At 43.3% G+C, this 25,825-nt stretch overlaps 1 protein-coding gene across 1 annotated transcript in view; it reads left to right on the top strand.

The window, feature by feature from the left end:
- The window catches only part of F8 (coagulation factor VIII), a 172,475-nt gene that overhangs the window by 21,206 nt on the left and 125,444 nt on the right, over positions 1 to 25,825 (top strand). Inside the window, exons 4-6 of the mRNA XM_056128857.1 lie at positions 2,496 to 2,618; positions 14,804 to 15,016; positions 20,868 to 20,936. Of these exons, the coding sequence (XP_055984832.1) occupies positions 2,496 to 2,618; positions 14,804 to 15,016; positions 20,868 to 20,936 (405 nt within the window). The remainder of the gene's footprint in view (positions 1 to 2,495; positions 2,619 to 14,803; positions 15,017 to 20,867; positions 20,937 to 25,825) is intronic.

Here is a 25,825-nt window from a genome sequence, read left to right on the forward strand (position 1 = left end):
GTCCTGTGTAGTTCATTTTCAAAACGCTTCATGTCTCTGTGATGTGATCTGTGCAATCTATCCTGTAACCTACAGCATCTCCCATTCCTATTACAATTCATAGAAGTTAGAACAGGAACTCAACTATTACTTAAACGAATGCCAACAATCTGTCCTCAGAAAAACCATGAAGCTGAGTTGGTGATAGCTCTTGTGCATTTAACCATTTGACTACTTTTTTGGGATTTGGGGGTCATTCCTTGTGCTCAGGGCTTACTCTTATGACTCTATGCTTAAGGATCATTCCTGGCAGTCTTGGGGAACCATATGTGGTGCCAAGGATGGGACCTGGACCAGATGTGTGCAAGGAAAGAGCCCTACCCACTGCACTATCTCTCTTATCTCTCTTTCCCCTCAACTACTCTCTCTCTATCTATATGTGTATATATACATATAGCACTGCACTGTCCTATAGCACCGTGCTCCCTTTGTTCATTGATTTGCTCGAGCAGGCACCAGTAACGTCTCACAACAAATTATGAGACTTGTTACTGTTTTTGGCATATTGAATACATCACAGGTAATTTGCCAGGCTTTGCCGTGTGGGCAAGATACTCTCAGTAGCTTGCTGGGCTCTCTGAGAGGAGCAGAGGAATCAAATCCGGGTTGGCCGTGTGCAAATGCCCTACTCCCTGTGTTATTGCTCCAGTCTCTCTCTCTCTCTCTCTCTCTCTCTCTATATATATATATATATATATATATATATATATAGTTTTAGGGGATACTCCCAGGCTTACTCCTGGCTCTGTGCTCAGATATCACAGCTGGGTTAGGGGGACCATATGGGATGCCAGGGATCGAACCCATGTCTGCTCTATGCAAAGCAAGCACTCTACTAACTGTCCTATGGCTTGGCCCTCAACTACTACTTTAAAAAATCATTAAAGTACTGATTTACAAAGTTATTGACAGTTTATTTAAGGCATATAATATTTCAACACCAATTCCACCTCCCATGTGAAGGTCCCTCCTCTAAACTCCACCCCATACCCACCTGTCAACTTCACAGCACCTTTTAAATTTCCAGTGGTTAAAAAAAATTTCCAGTGGTTGCAGCTAGATCTCATGTTTCCACTTTTTTAAAGTCTGTGTTTTGGCATATTGCCACACCCCTCATCCATATCACTGGTAACAACTGAAGCCCTGGTGCCTGTTCACCCATTACTTTGCTTTCTCTTTCCCCCCCACCCCTGATTTTTCTCCTTCTCTGTTCTCCTCTCTAAACATTGTGGTCAAGGGTGATCTAGGCTTCCCCCTTTTACTACAATGCATTTCCTCACCCAGTATTCTATATACCACAAATGAGGAAAATAATTTGCTACAATACATTTTCTCATCCAGTATTCTACATACCACAAATGGGTAAAATCATTTACTATAATACATTTCCTCACCCAGTATTCTATATACCACAAATGAGCAAAAACAGCCAAATCACCTGTGTTTGTCTTTATTCTTCTGACTTACTTTAGTCAACATGATACCTCCGAGTTCCAATCATGTTGCAACAAATTGTATGATTTCATCATTCTTTGCATCTGCATAGTATTCTGCTTATAAATGTACAACATCTTTATAATCTATTCATATGTCTCAACTACTACTCTTTTTTGTTTTTGTTTTTTTTTGGAATTATAAAAAATCTTTTATTGGTACTGAATTTTGTCAAATATTTTTTTATTTTTATTTTTTATTTTTTATTTTTATTTATTTATTGAATCGCTGTGGGGAAAGTTACAAAGCTTTCAGGTTTAGGTCTAGGTCATGCAAATATCAATCACATTTTCCTTTACCAATACTTATTTTTCACCACGAAGAACCCCAATAAACCCCCATCCCCCCACCCCCAATGCCTGTGGGGCAGATGAATTCTAGTTAACACTCTATCTACTTTGACTAGCTTCATTGTTTCGATAAAAATTGCACCATTATTATTTAGACTTTACCCCCCCCCAAATCAGCCGTGCTGAAAAAGCATTGTGAAATGATTTGCTTTCTACAGCTGGGTTCAAGAATTAAATGCTGTCGCGCAGCCACTATTGCTGCCGCGCGGTTTTGGATTTCTGCTATTTTACTTATTAATCCTGGAAGGATTTCTACTGAGAGTCAGATAATTAAGAGATTGGTTTCTGTGCTCTGGAGTCATGGCCGTGCCGGAGAGCCGCTCGTGGGGGGCAACTGGTGACCTCGGTAGGGCATGAAGGATGGGCCGGAATGCCCCCCGTTCCATGAGGTTTCAGGCGCGCCCCCACCCCTGGCTCAGACCTGCTCTCCACAAGGCTCCCATGCGGCCATCATCTTTCTTTCCAGAGAGGAGAGGGCGAAGGGCTCAACTACTACTTTTTAAATCAATAATCACAGATTATGTTTCTCTGCTATGACTTGGCCTATCACTTTGATAGACTTTCTGAATTGCCACCATAAAGTGACCTCTGTGGGATGCCTTGTTCTTACAGGTCTGTTGGGTCCTACCATCTGGGCAGAGGTTTACGATACAGTGATCATTACACTTAAGAATATGGCTTCTCATCCCGTTAGTCTTCATGCTGTTGGTGTGTCCTACTGGAAAGCTTCTGAAGGTAAGAAAAGGCCTGATTATGCTATCATCCCAGGGATGGGAGAATGAATGTGTGCTTGTTGATGGTGGTGCATGTGTAATTGAAGCTATCAAATCCATTCTTTTTTTTGTTTGTTTTTTTAAATTTATTTATTTATTTATTGAATCGCTGTGGAAAAAATTACAAAGCTTTCAAGTTTAGGTCTCAGTCATGCAAATATCAATCACAATTCCCTTTACCAATACTTATTTTTCACCACGAAGAACCCCAGTAATCCCCCCCAACCCCCCCTCCCTGTGTCTGTGGGGTAGATGAATTCTAGTTAACACTCTGTCTACTTTGACTAGCTTCATTGTTTTGATAAAAGTTGCACCATTATTATTTAGACTTTACCCCTCCCCCCAAACTCAGCCATGCTGAAAAAGCATTGTGAAATGATCTGCTTTCTACAACGGGGTTCAAGAATTAAATGATGTCGCGCAGCCGCAATAGCGGCTGTGCGGTTTTGGATTTCTGCTATTTTATTTATTAACCCTGCAAGTATTTCTACTGAGAGTCAGATAATTAAGAGATTGGTCTCTGTGTTTCTGGGGCCGTGGCCGTGCCGGCGAGCCGCTCGTGGGGGGCAACTGGTGACCTCGGTCGGGCATGAAGGACGGGTCGGAGCGCCCCCCGTCCCATGAGGTTTCAGTCGCGTCCCACCCCCGGCTCATACCTGCTCTCCACAAGGCTCCCATGCGGCCACCATCTTTCTTTCCAGAGAGGGCGTTAACTCCATTCTTATATACAAATGTATTATTGATCAAGGTAATCAAGTCTAATGTGTTGATTTGAGCAGTGAGAAACAGAGTCAGGATTCAAAATGAGGCCTGGATTTGGTGCACTGGACCACTATACTACAGTCCAAAGATTCTTATAAGTAATGTTGAATTTTGCTTCTATAACTGGAACATTCCATGGAGTTTATTTGGTATGGCTGGATTCAAGGATTTAAGCAATGAATACATCAGTCTTTCCGCCCAAATTGTTGCTTTCTTTTTTGGTTTTATCCTCAGGTAAACTTTTCTAGCATAGAGGTAAAAATAGCCAGCGGCAGCTCAAGGCTTAGCTAGTTCTTAGAAACAGAGATCTGGGAATGGGAAGCAATGTCTTTCCCAGTCCTTCTTGCATTAGGTGGAAAGGAAGAGTTAGAACAGGGGAGGTAAAATCAGCCTCACCCAAGTCACCTGGAAGAGAGGATCCCTCAAGACAGAGAGATATTGGGGCTGGAGCAGTAGTACAGTGGGTAAGGTTCTTGTTTTGCATATGGCTGACCCAAGTTTGATCCCTGGAGTCCCATATGGTCCCATGAGTGCTACCAGGAGTAAGGCCTGAACATTGCCTGCTGAGGCCCAAAAACAAGAAAAAAGAAAGAAAAGTGGATCTTGTTATTCCAAGAAGAGAAAAGGAAAAATGTATTCATTCCTTTGTGTGTTCCAAATACAGTGACCATAGACCTCTGTAACTTGGAAAGCACAAGAACTTGGTCAGCTATGGGATCAGCTGCAAAGGGATGGTTATGAATGCCTAGTTGAAGGCCCACCACTTATTATGCCATTTCATTTATATGAAAAGGCTTGTGATCAACCCACTTCTCTCAAGTACCCACCTCCATTCTTCTCTTCATTCTCCCTCAGCATTTTTAGGGGAAAAGGCCAACAGAGATCTGGTGGCTATGGTGGCATGCCAAAGGCATGATGTCTGAAGTTCACTAGGGTTGCAGCACTCTGAGGCTGGTTATTCGGTAGATGGTGAAAGTTACTTTTTTTGCAAGACATCTTGATTTGAAAAGACTATGCCCTACCCACCTCTATGAAAAGATCTTCGTAGATCTCTAAATATCTACCCAGACCTCTTTGATACAAATGAGCCTGGTGTGGAGATTTTTGGAAACCTATAGTGCAAAGTGGATTCATATAACTGGGATAGAAGGTGACAGAGAGTAACAGGTTGCAGCCGATTGTTTTGGAGGCTGTCTTCTAAGATCACATCTACTACCCAAAGAAGGCAATCCAAGGAAGAATGCATAGACTAACACAACCAGAGCTAGACTGGCAACTGGTTACACTCATGCTCATCATCAGTCTTTGCTGGCTTGCCCTCAGGGAAGTGTTAAGCATCAAGACAAGCCTTTTAAACTTTAACACCTCAGATGATATTATTATCAGCATACGAAGAAACCATTTGTTCTCAGTCGTAGAAATTGCAGGCTCCCCAAAACATTGTGAGGGCCTAATGGAACTTTATTTCTGTCTCTTAAACTTACTAATATATACAGTTGTCACGGCAGAATCAGTGTTTGTCTTGTTTATTATTGTATCCTTAGTTATGACCTAAGACACATCATAAGACACTAAATACCCATCTTCCGGAATTGCCGTACCATATTTGATAGGGTTCAAATATGATAACACCTACGAGAGAGATTAGAAGTCGCCCCAAAAGCCTCTATCCCTCTCGGAAAGACTGGCAAGCTACCGAGAGTATTCCACCTGTACGGCAGAGCCTGGCAAGCTATCCGTTGTGTATTCGATATGCCAAAACCAGTAATTACAATGGGTCTCATTCACCTGACCCTGAAGGCTTCACCAACATGGCAGCACTGAGAAGGATGAGAAAGGAGAGGCCGACAAAATCTCAAGGCCGAACTAGGCTGCCACAACGAAGGAAGACAAAAATGATCGTCTGTACTTTCAATGCACGTACACTAGCATCAGATGCATCCATTGAGGACCTGATGGTACAAGCGCAAAAGATCAAGTACGACATCATTGGTCTGACCGAGACAAGAAGGCACCAATCTCATCATGCCGTTTTTGACACTGGAGAAGAATGAATCCTCGGAACATGCGATAAAAGAGGTGTCGGAGGCATCAGTGTCCTTGTCAACACAAACTTGGCCATGAACATTGATTTATTCGAATGCCTAACAACCCGAATTGGAAGTTTACATTTGAATAGATGTGGCTCACTGCCGGCAGTTTCTATCTTCGTTGTCTACGCACCAACATCTAATTATGATGAAGGAGAAATTGAGAAGTTCTACATGGAGCTAGAGAAGTTCTATAAAGAAGACCACACCTTCTACAAGATCATTGTGGGTGATTTTATTGCCAAGATAGGACCGAGAAGATCAGCTGGAGAACTTCACATCGGGACCCATGGCCTAGAATGGAACGAACAGGGTGAGAGACTGTCTGAGTTCATCATGTCGACCAAGACCATCCATGATAACTCACAGTTCCAGAAGGCCGAATCTAAATGTTGGACATGGGAGTCTCCCGATGGATGATTCCACAACAAAATAGACCACATCATATTCAATCGAAAGTTTTGCCTGACCGATGTCGCTGTTGTCCCAAAATTCCGAATGGAATCGGACCACTGTCTCCTTCGTGCAAAATTCTACTTCAAAGAGCGGGGAGAAAGGGCTGCAAAGTTTAAAAAGAGAACTCCCAGAACGACCACCAACTGGGAGCTCTTTGGCACTATTGTGGCAACATGGGAAGATGCCATTGTTGACAACATTGACGAGGAATACGATCGACTGGTTCAGCACCTCCATGATTGTGCAAGGAATGCCAAGAGAAAGATAGCCACAAAAAACCGCCTGTCTTCGAAAACTCTTGAGCTTTTTCACCAACATGGTTTGGCGCATGCCTCAGGCAACCGCAAGCAAATGTCCGAGCTCGCAAAGCAGTGCAGAGATGCGATCAAGGAAGACCTCAAAGAGAGAAGAGCAGAAGTGCTGGTAGATGCGGCAGAAGCCGGGAAAAGTATTCGTAATGCCCGCCTGTCCTTCGCCAACTACAAGACCAAGATGACTGCCCTCTGACGTCCTGATGGATCTATCACATCCTCCAGAATGGCAATGGAGAAGATTATCCATGAGTTCTACTCAAATCTCTTCGATAGCCATGTCCACTTGCCGACATACCAAATTCCACAGGATGGATATGTTGTTCCCAATGTTCTCCCTTCTGAAATCCAACATGCCATTTCGTCAATAAAGAAACGAACAGCACCCGGCCCAGACAAGGTCAGACCTGAACACCTGAAGAACCTGCCGTCAGTACTCATCAATACACTGGCTCGGCTCTTCACATGCTATCTGTCTGAGTGCAAGGTTCTGTCCCAATGGAAAACCAGCAGGACTGTACTACTGTTCAAGAAGGGAGACATCCATGACATTGGCAACTATCGCCCGATCTGCCTATTGTCTGTCATCTACAAGTTGTTCACTCGAGTCATCCTAAATAGGATTGGCAGAACACTAGATGAAGGACAACCATGCGAGCAAGCCAGGTTCCGCAAAGGATTCAGCACCATCGACCATATCCACACGATAACCAAGCTCATTGAGGTTTCTCGGGATTTTAAGATGCCGCTCTGTCTAACGTTCATTGATTTAAAGAAGGCCTTTGATTCTGTTGAGACGGAAGTGGTCATTGTAGCCCTAGCCAATCAGGGCATTCAAGCTCAATACATCAAGATCCTCCGTGAGAGGTATTGCGGATTCACTACCAGGATCTCACCATTCTACAAAGAGGTAATCATTGATGTCAAGAGAGGGGTTCATCAGGGTGATACCATTTCACCGAAATTCTTCAGTGCCACCCTCGAGAACATCATGCGATGACTGGAATGGGAAGGAATGGGAGTGAAGATAGATGGTCGGCAACTACACCACCTACGCTTTGCTGATGACATTGTTTTAATAACACCAAACATCAGCCAAGTGGCACAAATGCTGGCCGACTTCGACCGTGAGTGTGGAAAGGTCAGACTACAGCTGAATCTTACGAAGACAATGTTTATGAGAAACAGCCTCGTTCCTGACGCCCCATTCGCTCTCAACAGAACGACCATCTCCGAATGCAACAGCTATGTGTACCTAGGTCGAAAAGTCAACATGACAAATGACCTGGCACACCCGAGCTGCGCAGGAGGAAGAGAGTGGCTTGGAACGCCTTCAAGAACGTCGAAGAAATAGCTAAGAGGACGAAGAACCTCCGGCTCCGGGCACATCTCTTTGATTCCACTGTTCTTCCTGCATTAACATATGCCTCAGAGACCTGGGCCCTAGGCAAACAGGATGAGAACGCTATTCAGGTCTCCCAAAGAAGAATAGAAAGAGCTATGCTTGGAATATCACGTTTCACTCAAATAAGAGAAAAAATTCGGAGTTCTGACCTCCACCGACGATCAAGAATCAGGGACGCTGTCTCGTTTGCCAAGGTGTCAAAAATCAGATGGGCTGGTCACGTAATGAGATTTAAAGACGACCGCTGGACTAGAGCTGTTACCGACTGGATTCCACGGAATGTCAAAAGATCGCATGGCCGCCCACCTACCAGATGGTCAGGCTTCTTCATCAAGATCATGAACGAACAGTTTGAGGCTCTTCATGTTCCTAGAGCGAACAGACGCCATTGGGCTACACTAGCACGCGACAGGGACAAATGGAGACATTATTGGTGCCCAAGCAAATCGAAGATTAACGGGAAGTCAAGTGATCAAGTTATCAAGTTATGACCTGGAGCATAGCCTGTAGTAAATGCTCAATTCAAGAGCTAGATGTAGTAGATATCAGTTGCTTTTTCTTTTTTTCTTTTTTATTTTTTTCCTTTTGGGTCACATTCAGCGATGCCTAGGAGTTACTCCTGGTTCTGAACTCAGGAATTACTCCTGGCTGTGCTCGGGGGACCACATGGGATGCTGGGAATCGAACCTGGGTCAGCTGTGTACAAGGCAAATACCCTACATGCTGTGCTATCGCTCCAGGCCCTCAGTTGCTTTTTCTTCCAAGAATTACACATGTTCCTTATGTTTCCCCCACCTTGGAATTGTGCTGTTTAAATTGGAACTTGACGTTGTCTTAAAGCTCCTGTCATAATGATTTGTCTGAGAGTTTACCCAAGTTTCCTCCCTCTTGGTCACTGTTGATTGGTTCAGAGATGATACCTTATCCAAGCTAGACCAATGAGTTCTCCCTTCCTCCAAGAGTGAGAAAGAGGCTATTTTACCAGGTAAAACTATAATTTAAAACTAAATCTAGATGTAAGGAAAGATGAAGACTCTATTGGTGCATAGATTCTTTTTCCATCTTTACTCCCATGTTGTTTTTATTTGGAGGGCCATAGCCAGTGATGCACAGGGTTGACTCTTGGCTCTGCAGTCAGGGATCACTCCTGGTGGGGCTCTGGGAACCATATGAGGTACCAGGGATTGAACCCAAGTTGTCTGTGTACAAGGCAAATGTCATACCCTCTGTACTATTGCTCCATCCCCCACCCCCACATTTTTATTAAAATGCATGGATATCTTGGGGTTAACAGATTTTATCAGCCTTTTTTTTTGCTTTTTGGGTCATACCTGGAAATGCACAGGAGTCACTCCTGGCTCTGCGCTCAGTAATTACCCCTGGTGCTTAGGGGACCATATGGGATGCTGGGAATCGAACCCGGGTTGGCCGAGTGCAAGGCAAACGCCCTACCCGCTGTGCTATTGCCCCAGCCCCAATCCTCTATTTTTTTAAATTTTCAAATGACTCCTTTGTAGACATAGGACAGAAATGGGGAAACCCACTTTCTCTGCCACTCCTATGCTATCCAGCTTATCCTGACCATCTAGATACAGAATCAGAGTTGGAAAGGCATGGAAGATCAGAAGAACCTGAGCTTGGCTGTATCTTATAGAAGTCTATGCAATTGATATAAAATGGGAAAATTTTTCTGAAGATAAGTGCAGGCAAGAATGGCCGACATAGTTTTTCCTTTTTTTCTCTGATAGCATTGGATACATAATTTTTAAAACAATCTTTACTTTTGTCTTGGGATCACACCTGATCAGGCTCAGGGGCTACTCCTGGCTCTGTGCTCAGTGATCTCTCCTGGAAGGACTTAGGGGATGGTGTGGGCTGTTAGGGATCAAATCCAGTTTACTACAATTAGGACAAGCACCATACTCACTGTAATATCTCTGTAGCTCTGAAGAAATAAAAAATTTTATTTATTTGTTGTTGGTTTGGGGGCTGCACCCAGCAGTGCTCAGGACTTACTACTGGCTCTATGCTTAGAAATCACTCCTCAAAGTATTCAGCGGATGATAGGCAGTGCTCAGGAACTGGCTTGGCCACATACAAGACAAGTGCCATACCTGCTATACTATCTTTCCACTTCCAAGAAATCAAAAATTTAAAGCTATAATACATGTGAAGATTAACATGTTAGAGTGACCAACGTGGTTGAACCACTCAGGGCTTTTGAGCCTTTAAAATGCACTTAGTCCTTGCTGAGACACGTAGGAAAATGCACTCTAGGTTTCAAAGATCTTTCCCATTCATGCTTGATCTTGACTCCATGCTGAAATGATGATGGCTGGGACAATCTGCTTAGCTACACTACATTAATAAAGTTCATTTTTCCTGTGGATTTTTACTCTTCCTAATGTGGCTGCTGCCATAGTGGGGCTTGCCCTGTCTCAATAGGCAGACTTCCCATCGCTCCCCTGATATGTGACTGAGTGGATGCTGAAGCTGTGGCTCCTGGTGCGACTTATCTCACATTCCAGCTGGCCACGTTCTTCGAGGCGGGACTAGCCCCTTCCTGGAAAGGAAGCACTCTACTTTGGATGCCTCACTCCACCTGAGCTCCCTCGTGGCTCTTTCTGGGCCACAGACAGTGTCTCCACCCTGAACATTTGTGGAAAGTTTCAGTTCTGGAGAGGTGGGAGGAGAAGGTGTGCTGTTGTCTGTATGACCCATGCCATGGGGCTCTTCTGGAGGCAGCCGGGTCAGGCATTCCTTTGGGGAGCTAGTAGAAGACCCTGTTAGAAAGTCAAGAACCTTGTCATTATTCCAAGCCCCTAAGTTTGTGGAGTGCCCCAATTTCTCCTTTGGGAGCATGCCCACCCATCCCAACAGTTCTATTTCATCTGCCTTCAGAGGACCAAGAATACTGGGACAGAGGGAAAGGAAATTCTACTGTTCCTTCCTTAGACTTCAACTTTTCAGATCTTTCCCCTTCTCCTTTCCCCAATTTAATTTTTAAAAATGTCTTATGTAAGCATCACTATTTACAAAGTTATCCTTAGTTGAGTTTTCGGTATACAATTTTCAGCACCTATCTCTTCACTGGTTTCATCCCCTAATTCCTGAATCTAGGTGCCACCATATGGTGATACTCAACTAGCAGAATTGCTAACTGAACTCATGAAACAGGGTCCCATACTCTAGTCATTTCTCTCACCTTCTCCCACAGCGTAGAAAGGGCCTGGAGCAGGTGCTGGGCCTTGGATAGGCGTGATGGGTCATGGCGGGCAGAGACCACCAGTACCCAGGCCATGGAGCACATGACATAGGCTGTGTAGCTAAGCTATGCTTCTGCTCTCTTGAGCCACTTCTCATGCTGAAATACAAAGACCTTCACTTACTGGGTTGTGTTCTTGAAACTAGGGAAAACTTGGGTCAGAGAACAGTGACATGAGAAGCCAGGCATCATGGAGGATAAGTCATTGCAGGTTCTGGCTGGAGCTCAATGAACTATTTCCACAAAGCACAGCTAGTTGGGAGATTTTGGAACCAAGCAAGGGGCTTTTTACTTAGGCCAGGAATTCTGCAATTTTTTGGAGGGGGTCACACTCAGCAATGCTCAAGGGTTACTCTCCCAACTCTGCACTCAGAAACTACTCCTGGTGGTACTGGGGGACCATATGGGATGCCGGGGATCGAATCTGGGTTGGCCATGTGCAAGGCAAATGTCCTTCTCACTGTACAATTGCTGTGGCCCCAGGATCCTGCAATTCTGTAGTTACAGCAGCAGAGAGAGGAAATATTGTCCCTTCAGTGGGATGAAGTCTGAGAAAATGGACTTCCCCATTTCTCAAACACATCCACTTTATCTCAATGCTTGTCTGATTGTGGTTTTGATAACAAGCCACATATATGTGATGTGTATCTGACTCATAGGCTTCCAATCTTCTGATCCAGCCCAGGACCCCAGGAAGTGGTCTCACTCTGTGATAATATTGAGCATCATTGCTTCTGCTGCTCCCCTTATTTTTCTGATCTGCTTTTATAAAGCATCTGATGGAGAGCAAGTCTTTTCCCTGTTTCAAAATGAGTTCTCATTTTGTTATTAACCTATTGGAGTAGAGCTGACAAAGAAATCACACAGACACACTGTGATGTCACACTGAGTTCCTGCATTGTTCTTCCCCTTTAGTACCCCTCCCCCTTCCTGGGCCATTGCCATGTGACTAATTTTCTTGGCTGTTCATCAGACTTTTCCCAACCTGAGTCATAAGAAAACAGATATTCTTCTCCTAATGAAGTGACTTAAACAAACAACAAAAAGTCACAGGAGAGCCAGAGATCTAGTACAAGGGTTAAGACAATGACCTTACTTATGGCGCACTCATCCCAATTCTAACCCCAGCACCATATATGGTCCCATTAGGGCTCACTTGTGAGAAGAGCCAGGAATAACTCCTGAACATCTCCAACTATGGCCTGAATGACATCCTCCATCGCCCAAAAAGACATAGGAAATAATATTGTACACAAATGCATGCTATCACCTGCCTTTGCCAATCTTCATCTTTGCTTCATTTTAAGAAATTAAGCATTGTAATGCAGTTTAAACCTACCCTGTGCCCCTCTATGATCCCCTAATTCCATGTCCCAAACTATCAACTGTCTGGAATTTTATCTCAAGCCATTCACAGATCCCAAATCACTGAGTCCACTCCCTGGGCTAGGCAGGGAGTCTCTGAGTGGCTCCAGGGTCTACCAGACACAAGAACTGTTGAATTCAACTGTCCCTCATGCCTGCTGCAAGTGGTACCCCTATACTTTGAAGAGGGTTCACGTCTGCACATCAGGGATGAGCCTGGACTGGTGGGAGTCCTAGCAAGGATCTGTGCTATTCTGAGGGAGAGGCCCTCTCTCAGACAGATTGCCACAGTGGGATAAGAGGGTCTCAAAATGATGTGCTCTGAACAGCCAAGCTGAGTTGGAACTCTAGAGAACATTGTGAGCCTGTGAAGCTTGGAGAGTTGGTAGAGATGGTGCCTTTAACTCTGTTCTACTGAAATGACCGGAAGCAATGAGTCTTTATTAACAGCCAGCAGTGGAGTGCCCATGTTTTTTCTTCAATATTTTTTTTTGCACTGAATAGAACCAGGGCCCCTGGGAGAAATAACTTGTTCCAGTTCTGAGAAAGGAAAATGAAAAGATAAGCCTGAAACAAAGAGCCTGAAAGTGGTCAAAATAGGGAGGGGACATTGCAGAAGCCCATAAGGCATTAAGGGCTCCGGCTAGATAGTCTGGAGCTATCTTAAGAATTTAAAGATATTAACCACTCTTAAAAAGTATCCTGGGCTAGAGATGCACACTAAGTTATGCACCATGATGTGATCTGAGTTTCCGGGGGTGATGGTGAAACAATTCAGTGGCATTAAGCCCTTAGGTCAATGGTTAATGTGGACATGAACATTTGTATGGTGAAGTCTTCTTTTGGATCCCAGGAAGATGCTCAGTTTAGAATTCAGGTATCAGGATAGTCCAGGAATCATATCTAACATCACTCCACACAGCCAGGTATTATCTATCTACCATGGGTGGCGTGGTCTCAGGAACTTGGCATAATGTCTCATATAGAGTTTATTAAAAGCACTATTGAACTCGAATCTGACCAGTCTCTTCAACTTCCAGTTGAAGGAACATATAGGATACAGAGAAGGAGAGTGAACAACCTCAGGAAAAGCAATCAATCCATCAAAGCAATAATATGGGGTTTCCTCATAAACCAGGCATCACAGTGGATTAATATCATTAAAAATAGAGACTTCTGGGGCCAGAGTGATAGTTCAAAGTCCTGAGTGCATAGTTGACATGCAGGAGGCTCAGGTTTGACTCTCAGTACTGCATAGTCTCCCACAGCTGATAGAGTGTGGGAAAAAAGAAAAAAAAAAGAACAAAAATTAACAGTACTAAAGATGAAGAGGCCGCAACAAAACAATTCAATTCCGTTGTGGCCCTTGATTGCATTCTGGCTTGGACAACCTACATATAAAAGCAGAGTTCCTCAGAGTGAGTAACACCCTCCCGGGTGTTAGAACCATCCAGAGGATCAGGAGAAGCCTTGGATGCAATTGAGGAATGTTTTATGCTTCTTCACTTAAAGAAGTTAGATTTCTAGGGGATGCTGAGTATTTTTCAGAAAGGGAGCCAATAGGCCAAACATTTGAGAACCTCTACAAGGATACCAAAAAAAGCAAATTGAATCTTGCTTGGTATTTGATGGCACAGAGAATCATGGTTAATCTTGTTAGACGTACTAATGACATTGGATTTAAATGGGAAATGTTTTTTAGACATTTGGAAATATATATGGTTCTGGATTAATATTATGTCTATAATATTAATAATAATATTAATTCATATTCCTGAAGCATAGGAAACTTGTTTACTTGTCTGCCCACCGGCTCTACTGTCCTGGCCCTCTTTAGTTTCTCGGTAAGGACTCATGAATGTGAATGAGTGGCTGTTACTACATTGCATTATAGACTTTGCCCTGATCCAAGGCTCTGTTTCCTCTGAGAAGAAATAAGTTAAAATGTGTTTTCTGTTTCTTAAAGAAATCCTGGGGTTGGAAACATAGTACAGAAGTTAAGGTGCTTGCCTTGTATGGGGCCGACCCCCCGGTTCAAATGCACATATGGGCCCCTGAGCAACACCAGAGGTCAATCCTGAGCACAAAGACAGGAATAGGCCTGGGGCACTGCCAGATATGGCACAAAAATCAAAACCAAAATACCAAAGAGTTCGCCTCCTTTCCCTGACGCTTAGCAGTGCAATTAAGGAGACAGGGACAAGGTACCTACCCAGTGACTCTTGAATTGCACTGACTTGATTTGGGTAAGAAAAAGCACTAATGGAAGAGACATTATTGCTGAGACTCTGGAGGTCTCAGGGAGAACTCCTCAACCAAGTATCTTTCCATACATGACTTTCCCCATGCCAAACTGCTGCTTTAACTTAGTCTTCCAAATTAACCTGAAAATGTAGGTTGTTGTGTAGAATCTACTGGTGTCAATGAACTTGGTCTGTTTCCTTGAGTGGACAATGGATGTAGAAAGAACAATTTTATCCTCTATTGCTCTAGGTGCTGAATATGAGGATCAGACCAGCCAAAAGGAGAAGGAAGATGATCATGTCAGGCCTGGTGAAAGTCATACCTATGTGTGGCAGGTCCTGAAAGAGAATGGCCCAATGGCCTCTGATCCTCCATGTCTCACTTACTCATATTTTTCTCACGTGAACCTGGTGAAAGACATAAATTCAGGCCTTATCGGAGCTCTGCTGGTTTGTAAAGAAGGTGAGTGGAAGGACGGGAAGGATGAAGGTGGAGTAAGTAGAGAAGGGCTAACAAACATCTGTGTCTGTTCATAAAAGATAACATGTGTATTCTTTCCCCTGGAAGAGTTTTCTCTCCCCACCTCCTGCCACGGAAAAGAACATAATTTATACTTTGAGAGGGAAAAAAATGCCCATCGTAGGGGGTATGGTGACACCAGCTGGTCAACCTGTACCTGCGGGGCTAGTGCTTCAGCAGCGTGGTGGTGTCTTCAGACTTCCAGATACCCCAAAATTGCTGCTGTGCTTTCGGCCAGATCCCAACAACTTGGGGCCAAGTATACCAAGAAATTAAATGGCCAAAAGTTAGGTATGTGGGAGCCACACCCACAAACCACCTTCGGCTTAGACCACCTCTGGCTCAGCTATATAAGCTCATCGATTGGCCTTATTTCAGAGACCCATAAATCTGAAAAGATATCAAAAGATGCAGTTAGGGCTGGTGGCATGGGGGTAAGTAAGAACCCATGACTGAGATCTCCAAGCCCACTTGGATTGGGACTGGGCCTTCTCCCCCCTCAAGGTTCCCAGTTTTCCAGTAGCTTGGCTATAAACTAAAGCTCTTAGACGAGAATGACACAGAATTTCCTGGACATTATATTCTATCCATAACAGACAATACAAAACAGATTGTCTAGCATTTCCTTTTCGGCAGGCCTGAGTGGTGGTGGGACTGGTGTCAAAATACCAAATGTAACCAAAGTAGAGAGAGAGTATGGGGAAAATTGTCTCTTACACGGGCAGGGGAAAGGTTGCAACGAGGGGGGGTCTAATACCGGGGATTTTGGTGGTGGAAAATGTGCACACACTGGTGAAGGGATGGGTGTTTGATGATTGTATGACCAAAGCCCAAACATGAAAGCTTTGTAACTGTATCTCATGGTGAATCAATAAAAAGGGGGGAAAATAATCAAATAAAATTAAAATTCTGAATAAAAAAGTAATGTGGAGTTCATGCCCAATTCAAGCAGCTTAATCAATGGCTGAATAAATAGCAGTAATCCTACATTATAAAAAGGGGCATTCTATATGGTCACAGTGTATTCAGGTGCTCAAGAGAAGTCAAGTTCTAGAATTTGGTTTTCTCAAAGCACTTCTACTTTCTATTTCAACTATCCTATGGCTGTCTCCGTGGTGCCTTTTATAATTTTTTTTTTGCTTTTTGGGTCACACCCTGGCGATTCTCTCAGGAATTACTTCTGGCGGTGCTCAGGGGACCATATGGGATGCTGGGAATTGAACCCGGGTCGGCCGCATGCAAGGCAAACTTCCAACCCACTGTGCTATCACTCCAGCCCCGCCTTTTATAAATTCTTTGTTATGTTTCTGTAAAGTCCTGTGGAGCAAAAAAAAATGTTCAAGTTTCTGATCAGTGGTACAGAGTTTGAGAGGTTAATTTGTTATCTGTAACTCAAGTCTGATATATACAAGTCTGAGGACAACATTTATTTTTACCTACTGTTCAATAAAACATCTTAATTTTACTTGCCCCAATGTTTGCCTTAGAATTGAACAGCATAAGCTAAATCACAGAAGTCAACTTTACATAACTTATGCTTAAACTTTATTTTTATTTATTTTTATGTAGGAGTACTGCTATTTATTCAGCCACTGATTAGCTGATTGAATTGGACATGAACTCCACAAAACTTTATTTTTATTCACTTCTTTATTTTTGGGGGGACAACAGCCGACAGTATTCAGAAGTTACAACTGGTTCATTCCTGTGGTAGGAATGACCCCCCTAGCAGTGCTTGGGAAACCATGCAGTGATGGAAATTGAATTGAGGGTTTCTGTGTGCAAAGCACTCAGTCTAGACATTGAGATGTCTCTCTGTCCCCTATATCTTTTTAGAGGGTCTCCCAAGCAGTGCTCAGGGTACCCCATGACTATTTCTCAATTTACTCAGTCTCATGCATCTCAGGACCAGCTATGTATCAGGGACATGCCAGCATGTGCAGAGAACTATGTGTGCCAGGAATCGAACCTAAGCCTTTGCACGCCAGGCATGTGCTCCAACCTACATTGCTACGTCATCATCAACCTAAGTACATAGTTTTACATTCACCGTTGATGCCATATATGTGCATCCCTTTGCAGTGTCAGACAGAATAATCTCACTGTCCTAAAAATTCTCTCTGTACCTCCTAGTTGTCCTTCCCTCTTCTATCCTCACATCAGCTGTTGTCTTTAGACTACTTGCCTTCAAGTTGCTAGCACTTGAACTTGGGTCCAGTAACACAAGCACATATTTCTCAGCGTAAGTCACACTGTCAACACTGCCAAACTCAGGCAACCTTATCTAATTACCTCCAGAGTCAGGTCTTTTCTACACTACGTTAGAGTTGGAGTCCTATGGTATGCTGGCCTTTCAGACCAGCTTCTTTCTCTGAGCAACATGTGTTTAAGGTTCCTTCATGTCTTTCCATGGCATGGAACTCCCTTCTTAAGCCTAAATAAGCCTTAAAGTCTTCTGTCTGGAAGGACTCCATTTTATTTTTCTATTTACTTACTGAGGGCCATCTTGGGTACCTCCCAGTTTTGAATGGAGTGGCTATGGACATTTATGTGCAAGTATTTTTGAGGCACTGAAAAATTGTTCCCTGTGCTGGTAAGAATGCAGAACCACAGGAAGGCTCCTATTCTCTTTCCGGGGACTCACAATGGCATAGCCACTCTGGAAAGACAGTTTGGCAGTGTGATATTTGACTTCCACTAATAAATAAAGACTAGCATTACTGGACTCAAGTTTGGGTATTCAGCACTTGAAGGCAACTATTCAAGACAAAAGAGTTGATGTGAGAAAAAGTCTTGCAGGTGCTAGCGACCTGTGAAGATGGTAGACTCATGGCCCCTCAATCCCATCTTCCTCTGAGTTTCGGGCTAAGGTTTGATACCAGGGTGGAAAATAAGAAGTTGAAGGTAGCAGTGGCCAGAGTGATAGTACAGTGGGCAGGGTATTTGCCTTGCACGCAATAGACCCAGGTTGGATCCCAGCATAGGTCCCCCGAGCACCACCTGGAGTAATTCCAGAGTGCAGAGCCAGGAGTATCTTCTGAGTATCATCAGGTGTAGCCCCAAAACAAAACACAAATAAACAAAAAAGGAAGGTGAAGGTCGTGGGCAGAGAGGAGAGAATTCTGGCTCAGGCCATCCTCACTGACGTCGGTGGGATGCTTGGAGGAGGGTGCTCTGTGCCTGTGCCACGGTCAGGCATTACTCCTCCGTTCCCAGAGTCCCCACGATAATCCTTAAGACTCCTTCCACGAACTGCTGTTGACTCTGCTCCAAGGGCTACAGGAGTCCTTGGACTTGATAAGGCTCTGCGTGTTCTCAGAGGCCTTTTGTTTTCTCACCTCCCTCCCTCCGCCTCTCACTGGACCTGGTTCAACGTCGAACGCTGACAATGAGAACATCTCTTAGGACTGAGGGGCAGGGCAAAGACCTGGGACAGAGATGCTTATGAAAGGTGTATGTGTAGGAACAAGATGGAGTCTCTCATGATTTCTCACTTACACTTGGTTCCTGGCACAGAGCTCCTAAAAGCCTTGGAATTCCCCATGATGAGGAGACTAAAAGTTTCTCTTGGCACATTCATGGGCTGATTGCTTGAAAGCACCTAAGCATGGGCTGGCTGCAGTAGTGCTGACCAGGAGAGAGGGGTGGGGCTGAAAATTAAGTTTAATTAACAAGGCCAAGGATTTAAGCAACTATTTTTCTGTGACAGAGTCTGCAGAACCCCACCCCCCAGAGGTGGGATTAGGACATCTTCTGGGTAGAATTGCAGAGATTTGGGAAGAATGGTGCACTGGAGAGGCCATGGCCATTTCATGTTCTCGTCCCACACTTTGACTGAGCATCTCTCACATTTGATCGCAAATGGCATAATTTTATAACAAACTTGTAATTGAGTAAATCCAATGCTTTTGTGAGCTCTGTGAGTCATTCCAGCAAATTCATCAAACCTGAGTAGAAGTTCATGGGAATCTCTGATCAGAGCCAGTTGCACAGGTAACAAACAGTACTTGTGGTTGAAGTCTGAGGTGGTAGAGGTAACAGTCTTGAAGGACTAAGCTCTAAGGTTTTCATTATTTAGGTTGTTTATTTTCAGAGAGGAACCCCCTGGCAATCATCAAGGGCTATACCCAGTGGCAGTGGGAGCCAGGCAGTGCGTGGGATCGGTCTCGAGGTCTTGTGCATATAAGACATGTTCAACAAGCCTTTGGTACGTCCATGGTCAGGATTGAACTGAGTTCTTAGTTGGCGGAGATAGTGTCAAAATTGAGTTCACTTACAGGACACTCTGGATATTTCAAAATTATTTGGTTATAGGGTAGAAATTCTACACACTGTAATTGATATCAGAATTGTAGAAAGTTGTTTTTACTTTAAAAATCCACTACAGATGCTCCCTTTTCTATCTGAGCTGCCTTTTCCCCTAGCATGTGTGGCTCGCCTCCAAGCCATGGAGCAAAATTCCTGGTACTAATCTCGGCCATTCATGGGTGTTAGTCTCCTATTTTGTTCTTTTATGTTCCCCAGATGAGTGCAATCTTTCTATGTCTATCCCTCTCTTTCTGACTCATTTTGCTTAACATGATACTTTCCATGTAGTACCACTTGCATGTAAATTTCATGACTTCGTCTTTTCTAACTGCTACATAGTACTCCATTGTGTAGATGTACCAAAGTTTCTTTAACCAGTCATCTGTTCTCGGCACTCAGATTTTTTCCAGATTCTGGCTATTGTAAAGAGTGCTGCAAAGGGTGTTGGGAAGATCCTCCCAGGATGGGAGAAGCATGCTGAAAGTAGACTATAGACCAAACATGATTGCCACTCAATGCCTGTTTTGCAAACCACAACACCCAAAAGGAGAGAGAGAACAAAGGGAAATGCCCTGCCATAGAGGCAGGGTGGGATGGGGAGATGGGGGTGGGAGGGATACTGGGATCCGTGGTGGTGGAAAATGGGCACTGGTGGAGGGATGGGTATTTGATCATTGTATAATTGAAACCCAAGCACAAAATTTGTAAGTCTACAACTGTACCTCATGGTGTCTCACTAATAAAAATTTAAAAAATTTTAAAAATTCACTACAGAGCCAGTGAGAGAGCTCGAAGAACTAGATGCATGCTTTGATTGAGGGAGGCCTGGTTCTATTACCAGCACCCAAAAGTGTTGTCCCGAGCACTTCTAGAAGCAATCCTGAGCACCAAAAAAATCCACTAGAGTTCCATTCCTGGGTGGAATTAACTAAGTAGCCATAGTAAAACCTACTTACTGTTTCTGTGAACAGTGTCTATCGTTTTGCACTTTTTCCTTTTCTTTGCTTGTTTCAAATGCATGTTTACAGAGCTTTGGCTATAGATGTATATGAAAATGTGATATAAGGGCTTATAGTTTTCCTTTACTTTCATTTTTCTATTCTTTTTTTATTTCTTTGTTTTTAATTTTGGGGGTACACCCCGTGGTACTCAGGGATTACTCCTGGCTCTGTACTCAGGAACCAGTCCTGGTGTTGCTCCGGGGACCATATGGGATGCTGAGGATTGAACCTGGGTTGGCCCCAAGCATGGAAAGAGCCCTTCCCGCTGTATTATCTCTCCAGCCCCTAGTAATTCTTTTCTAATGGTATTTTTCACAAGTAATGATCTGCAGCAAATTTGAAATAACCCAAGTTCAGGTAGTTTTAGCATCACAGACAGCAAAGAATCCATGTGGTCAAGGTTAGTCACAAAGGCTCAGTGGAGTAATGTCACCCCCTAGTGCCCATTTTTCTAATGGCGACATATGCTCTTGTTTCTTTTTCAGGGACCCTGTCAGAAGAAAGGATGCAGCCTTTGCACCAATTTGTACTGCTTTTTGCTGTATTTGATGAAGGTTTGTGAGCTACACTCTGAATTTTGGGTTGCAGAAAGAGATTCACTTAATTTGGTTCTTGACAAGTGGATTGTTATTGTCTCAAGGAAGTGGTTATAAGGTAAGGTAAGGTAAAGGTAAAGGCCCTCCCGTTGATCGTCGATTTGCTCGAGCGGGCCCAGTAACGTCTCCATTGGAGACTTTGTTGTTACTATGTCTGGCATATCGAATACTCTCGGTAGCTTGCCGGGCTCTCCGAGAGGGGCGGAGGAATCGAACTCGGGTCGGCCATGTTGGCCGCTTGTAAGGCAAACGCCCTACCCGCTGTGCTATCGCTCCAGCCCTGTTCAGGAATCTGGGGAGGAAAACGCATTTTAAAACTGCCAATTTAAATAAAACTTTTATCGTGTCCTCTTTTATTTCAAGAAGTAGCATTTTTTAGTTTTCTTTGTATAGGTCCCTTACCTCTTTGGTTAAACTAATTCTGAAGTACTTGATTTTCTGAGGCATAAATGTGAAGAGATTGTTTTACAATATTTCTTTCTTCTCTTTCATCATTTGCATATAGGAAAAACATGGCCTTCTGGGTATTGATATTGTAACCTGCTACTCTATTATTTCCTCTCGGAGAGCCTGGCAAGCTACCGAGACTATCCCTCCTGCATGGTAGAGCCTGGCAAGCTAACCATGGCGTATTCAATATGCAAAAAACAGTAACAATAACGAGCCTCATTCCCCTGACCCTGAAAGAGCCTCCAATATGGCAGCGTTGTGAAGGACAAGTAAGGAGAGGCTGCTAAAATCTCAGGACTGGGATGAATGGAGACATTACTGGTGCCCGTTCAAGCAACTCGATGAACAACAGGATGAGAGTGATGATGACAGTGACAGAGGCTTTTTAGGATAGAATTTAGGGTTTGCTAATTATAGTATCGTGTCTTCTGTAAATAGTGAGAGCTTGACTTCTTCTTTTTCGTGCCCTTGAAATCTTTTTGTTATCTAACTGCTATGGCAAGTACTTCCAGTACTATATTGACTGGGAGTGGTGAGAGTGGGCGCTCTTGTCTTTTACCTGATCTTAGAGGGAAGGTTTTGGGGTTTACCCATTGAGGATAATGCTTGTTGTAGGCTTGTTCTAGATACCTTTGAATCTATTGAGGAAAGTTCCTCCAACTTCCATTTTGTTGAGAGTCTTTATCATGAATGAGTGTTGAATTTTGTCAAATGCTTTCTCTGCATCTATTGATATGATCATATAATTTTTATTTTTTATTTTATTGATACGATGTATTATGTTGATTGATTTGCGAATGTTGAACCATCCTTGCATCCCCGGGATGAATCCTACTTAATCATGATGTATGATCTTTTTTATGAGTCATTGGATTCTATTTACTAGTATTTTGTTGAGGATCTTTGCGTCTGTGTTCAACAGGGAAATCAGCCTGTAATTCTCTTTTTTTCTGGTGTCTGTCTGGTTTTAGTATCAGGGTGATGTTTGCCTTCTAGAAACTGGGAGTGTTTTTGTTCTGTGAATTTCCTGGAAAAGCTTGAAAAGGATTGGCAGTAGGTCCTCTTTAAAGGTTTGGAAGATTTCACTAGTGAATCCATATGGATCTGGGCTTTTGTATTTTGGGAAGAATTTTGATTATCCTTTCATGTCCTCAATAGTGTTAGGTCTGTTCAGGTATTCCAAGTCTTCTTGGTTCAGCTGTAGGAGGTTATAGGAATCCAGGATTTATCCATTTCTTAAAGGTTCTCTTATTTTGTGGCATACAGACTCTCAAAGTAATCTCTGATGATCTTTTGAATTTTTATGGTTTCTGTTGTGACGTCCCCCTTTTCATTTCTGATTGGTTTATTAGAGATCGCTCTCTCTTTGTGAATCTTCCTAATGTTGCTTCAGGAAGACGAAGAGCCTCAAACCATTCATTCAGGGTTTTGACGAAGAAGTCTGACCATCTCGTAGGTGGGCGGCCACGCGATCTTTTTTTTTTTTATGTAATAAACGCAACTTTATTTATTTTTCTTTCTTTTTTAAAAAAAATTTTAATAGTGAGACATCATGAGGTACAGTTGCAGATTTACACATTTTTGTGCTTGGGTTTCAATTTTACAATGATAAATACCCATCCCTACACCAATGCCCATTTCCCACCACCACGGATCCCAGTATCCCTCCCCCCCCCATGCGATCTTTTGACGTCCTGTGCAATCCAGTCGGTAACAGATCTTGATCTTGTTTATTTTTAAAAGAATGAGCTCTTCATTTCATTGATCTTTTGGGGTATTTTTTTGGGATTCCAGACTCCTCATAGTCTGAGAGAATTAACATTGTCAAAATGGCAATCTAAAAGCATTATACAGATTCATTGCGGTTCATACAAGGATACCCATGATGTAGCACTACACTGTAGCACTGTCTTCCCGTTGTTTATCAATTTGCTCGAGCGGGCCCAGTAACATCTCCATTGTGAGACTTGTTGTTACTGTGTTTGTCATATCGAACACGTAATGGGTAGCTTGCAAAGAAAGAGATCAAACGCTCTTGAAATTCTTATGGAACAATGAAACATGAATTGCTAAAGAAATCCTGGAAAAAGGAAGATTGGAGGCATCCACTTCCCCAACTTCAAGCTGTATTACAAAGTGGTAGTAATTAACTACAAAACGCTACTTCAGGAAATAAAAGAGGACACGAGGAAATGGAAAAATATCTCCTGTTCATGGATGGGGAGAATCAACATCATCAAAACGGCAATACTTCCCAAAGCACTGTACAAATTCAATGCAATCCCTATAAGGATACCCATGACATACTTCAAAGAAATGGAGCAAACACTCCTGAAATTTATATGGAACAATAAGCCCCCACGAATAGCTAAAGCAATTCTTGGGAAAAAGAAAATGGGAGGAATCAACCTCCCTAACTTCAAACTCTACTACAAGGCAGTAATAATTAAAACAGCATGGTACTGGAACAAAAGCAGAGCTGCAGACCAATGGAACAGAGTTGAATATGCTGACATTTCCTCCCAAACATATAATCATCTAATCTTTGATAAGGGGGCAAGAAAAGTGAAATGGAGCAGGGAAAGACTCTTTAATAAACTGTTCTGGCAAAATTGGACGGCTACATGCAAAAAAGTGGGCTCAGATCTCTGCCTAACACCATGCACAAAAGTAAGATCAAAATGGATTTATGACCTTAACATCAGACCAGAATCCATAATGTTTATTGAAGACAAAGTCAGCAAAACTCTCCATGATATTGAAGCTAATGGTATCTTCAAAGATGTCACGCCACTGGCCGAGCAAGTGAAAACAGAGATAGACAAATGGGACTATCTTAAACTAAGAAGCTTCTGCACCTCAAAAGAAACAGTGACCAAAATACAAAGACAGCCTACAGAATGGGAAACGATATTCACCAAATACACATCCGACAAGGGGTTGATATCAAGGATATACAAGGTACTGGTTAAACTCCACAAGAAGAAATCACCCAACACCATCAAAAAATGGGGTGAGGAAATGAACAGAAACTTTCTCAAAGAAGAAATTCGAATGGCAAAAAAGCACATGAGAAAATGCTCTACATCACTAATCATCAGAGAGATGCAGATTAAAACCACAATGAGATATCATTTCACACCACAGAGACTGGCCCACATCCACAAGAACAAAAGCAACTGGTGTTGGTGCGGATGTGGCGAGAAAGGGACCCTCCTTCACTGTTGGTGGGAATGCCGGCTGGTCCAACCCTTTTGGAAAACAGTATGGACGACTCTCAAAAAATTAGAATTTGATCTGCCATTTGACCCAGCTATAGCACTCCTGGGAATCAAAAAGGTATAGTCGAAGTGACATCTGCAATTGTTTGTTCATTGCAGCACTCTTTACAATAGCCAGAATCTGGAAAAAACCTGAGTGCCCAAGAGCAGATGACTGGTTAAAGAAACTTTGGCACATTTACACAATGGAGTACTATGTAGCTGTTAGAAAAGATGAAGTTATGGAATTTACATACAAGTGGTACTACATGGAAAGTATCATGTTAAACGAAATGAGTCAGAAAGAGCGGGATAGACACAGAAAGATTGCATTCATCTGGGGAACATAAAGCAATAAAAAGGGAGACTAACACCCAGGAATGGCTGAGATTAGTACCAGGAATTTTGCTCCATGAATGGAAGGCCAGCCACACGTTCTAGGTGAAAAGGAAGCTCAGATAGAGAAGAGAGCACCAAATGAAGGGTGTTGTGAGGACCCTCCCAGGGTGGGAGAAGCATGCTAAAAGCAGTCTATAGACCAAACATGATTGGCACTCAATGCCTCTCTTGCAAAACACAGTACCCAAAAGAAGAGAGAGAGAACAAGGGTGAATACCCTGCCACACAGGCAGATGGGATGGGGGGGGGGGGATGGGGGGTTGGGGGGATGCTGGGACCTGTGGTGATGGATGACGGGCACTGGTGGAGGGATGGGCACTTGATCATTGTATAACTGAAACCCGAGCACAAAATTTGTAAGCCTATAACTGTACCTCATGGTGTTTCACTAATAAAAAAAGGAAAAAAAAAACAGCATGGTATCATTCGTATCACTTGTCATCCCGTTGCTCATTGATCTGCTTGAGGGGACGCCAGTAGCGTCTCCATTCATCACTGTTGCAAGCTAGTGTAGCCTAGTGGCATCTGCTCGCTCCAGGAACACGAAGAGCCTCAAACCAGTCGTTCAGGGTTTTGACGAAGAAGTCTGACCATCTTGTAGGTGGGCGGCCACGCGATCTTTTGACGTCCTGTGGAATACAGTTGGTAACAGCTCTAGTCCAGCGTTCATCTCTGAATTGCATTACGTGTCCGGCTCATCTGATTTTCGGCACCTTGGCAAACGAGACAGCGTCCCTG

This window comes from Sorex fumeus, unplaced genomic scaffold, assembly GCF_029834395.1.
Source record: "Sorex fumeus unplaced genomic scaffold, SorFum_2.1 ptg000070l, whole genome shotgun sequence".
Classification (NCBI taxonomy): domain Eukaryota; kingdom Metazoa; phylum Chordata; class Mammalia; order Eulipotyphla; family Soricidae; genus Sorex; species Sorex fumeus.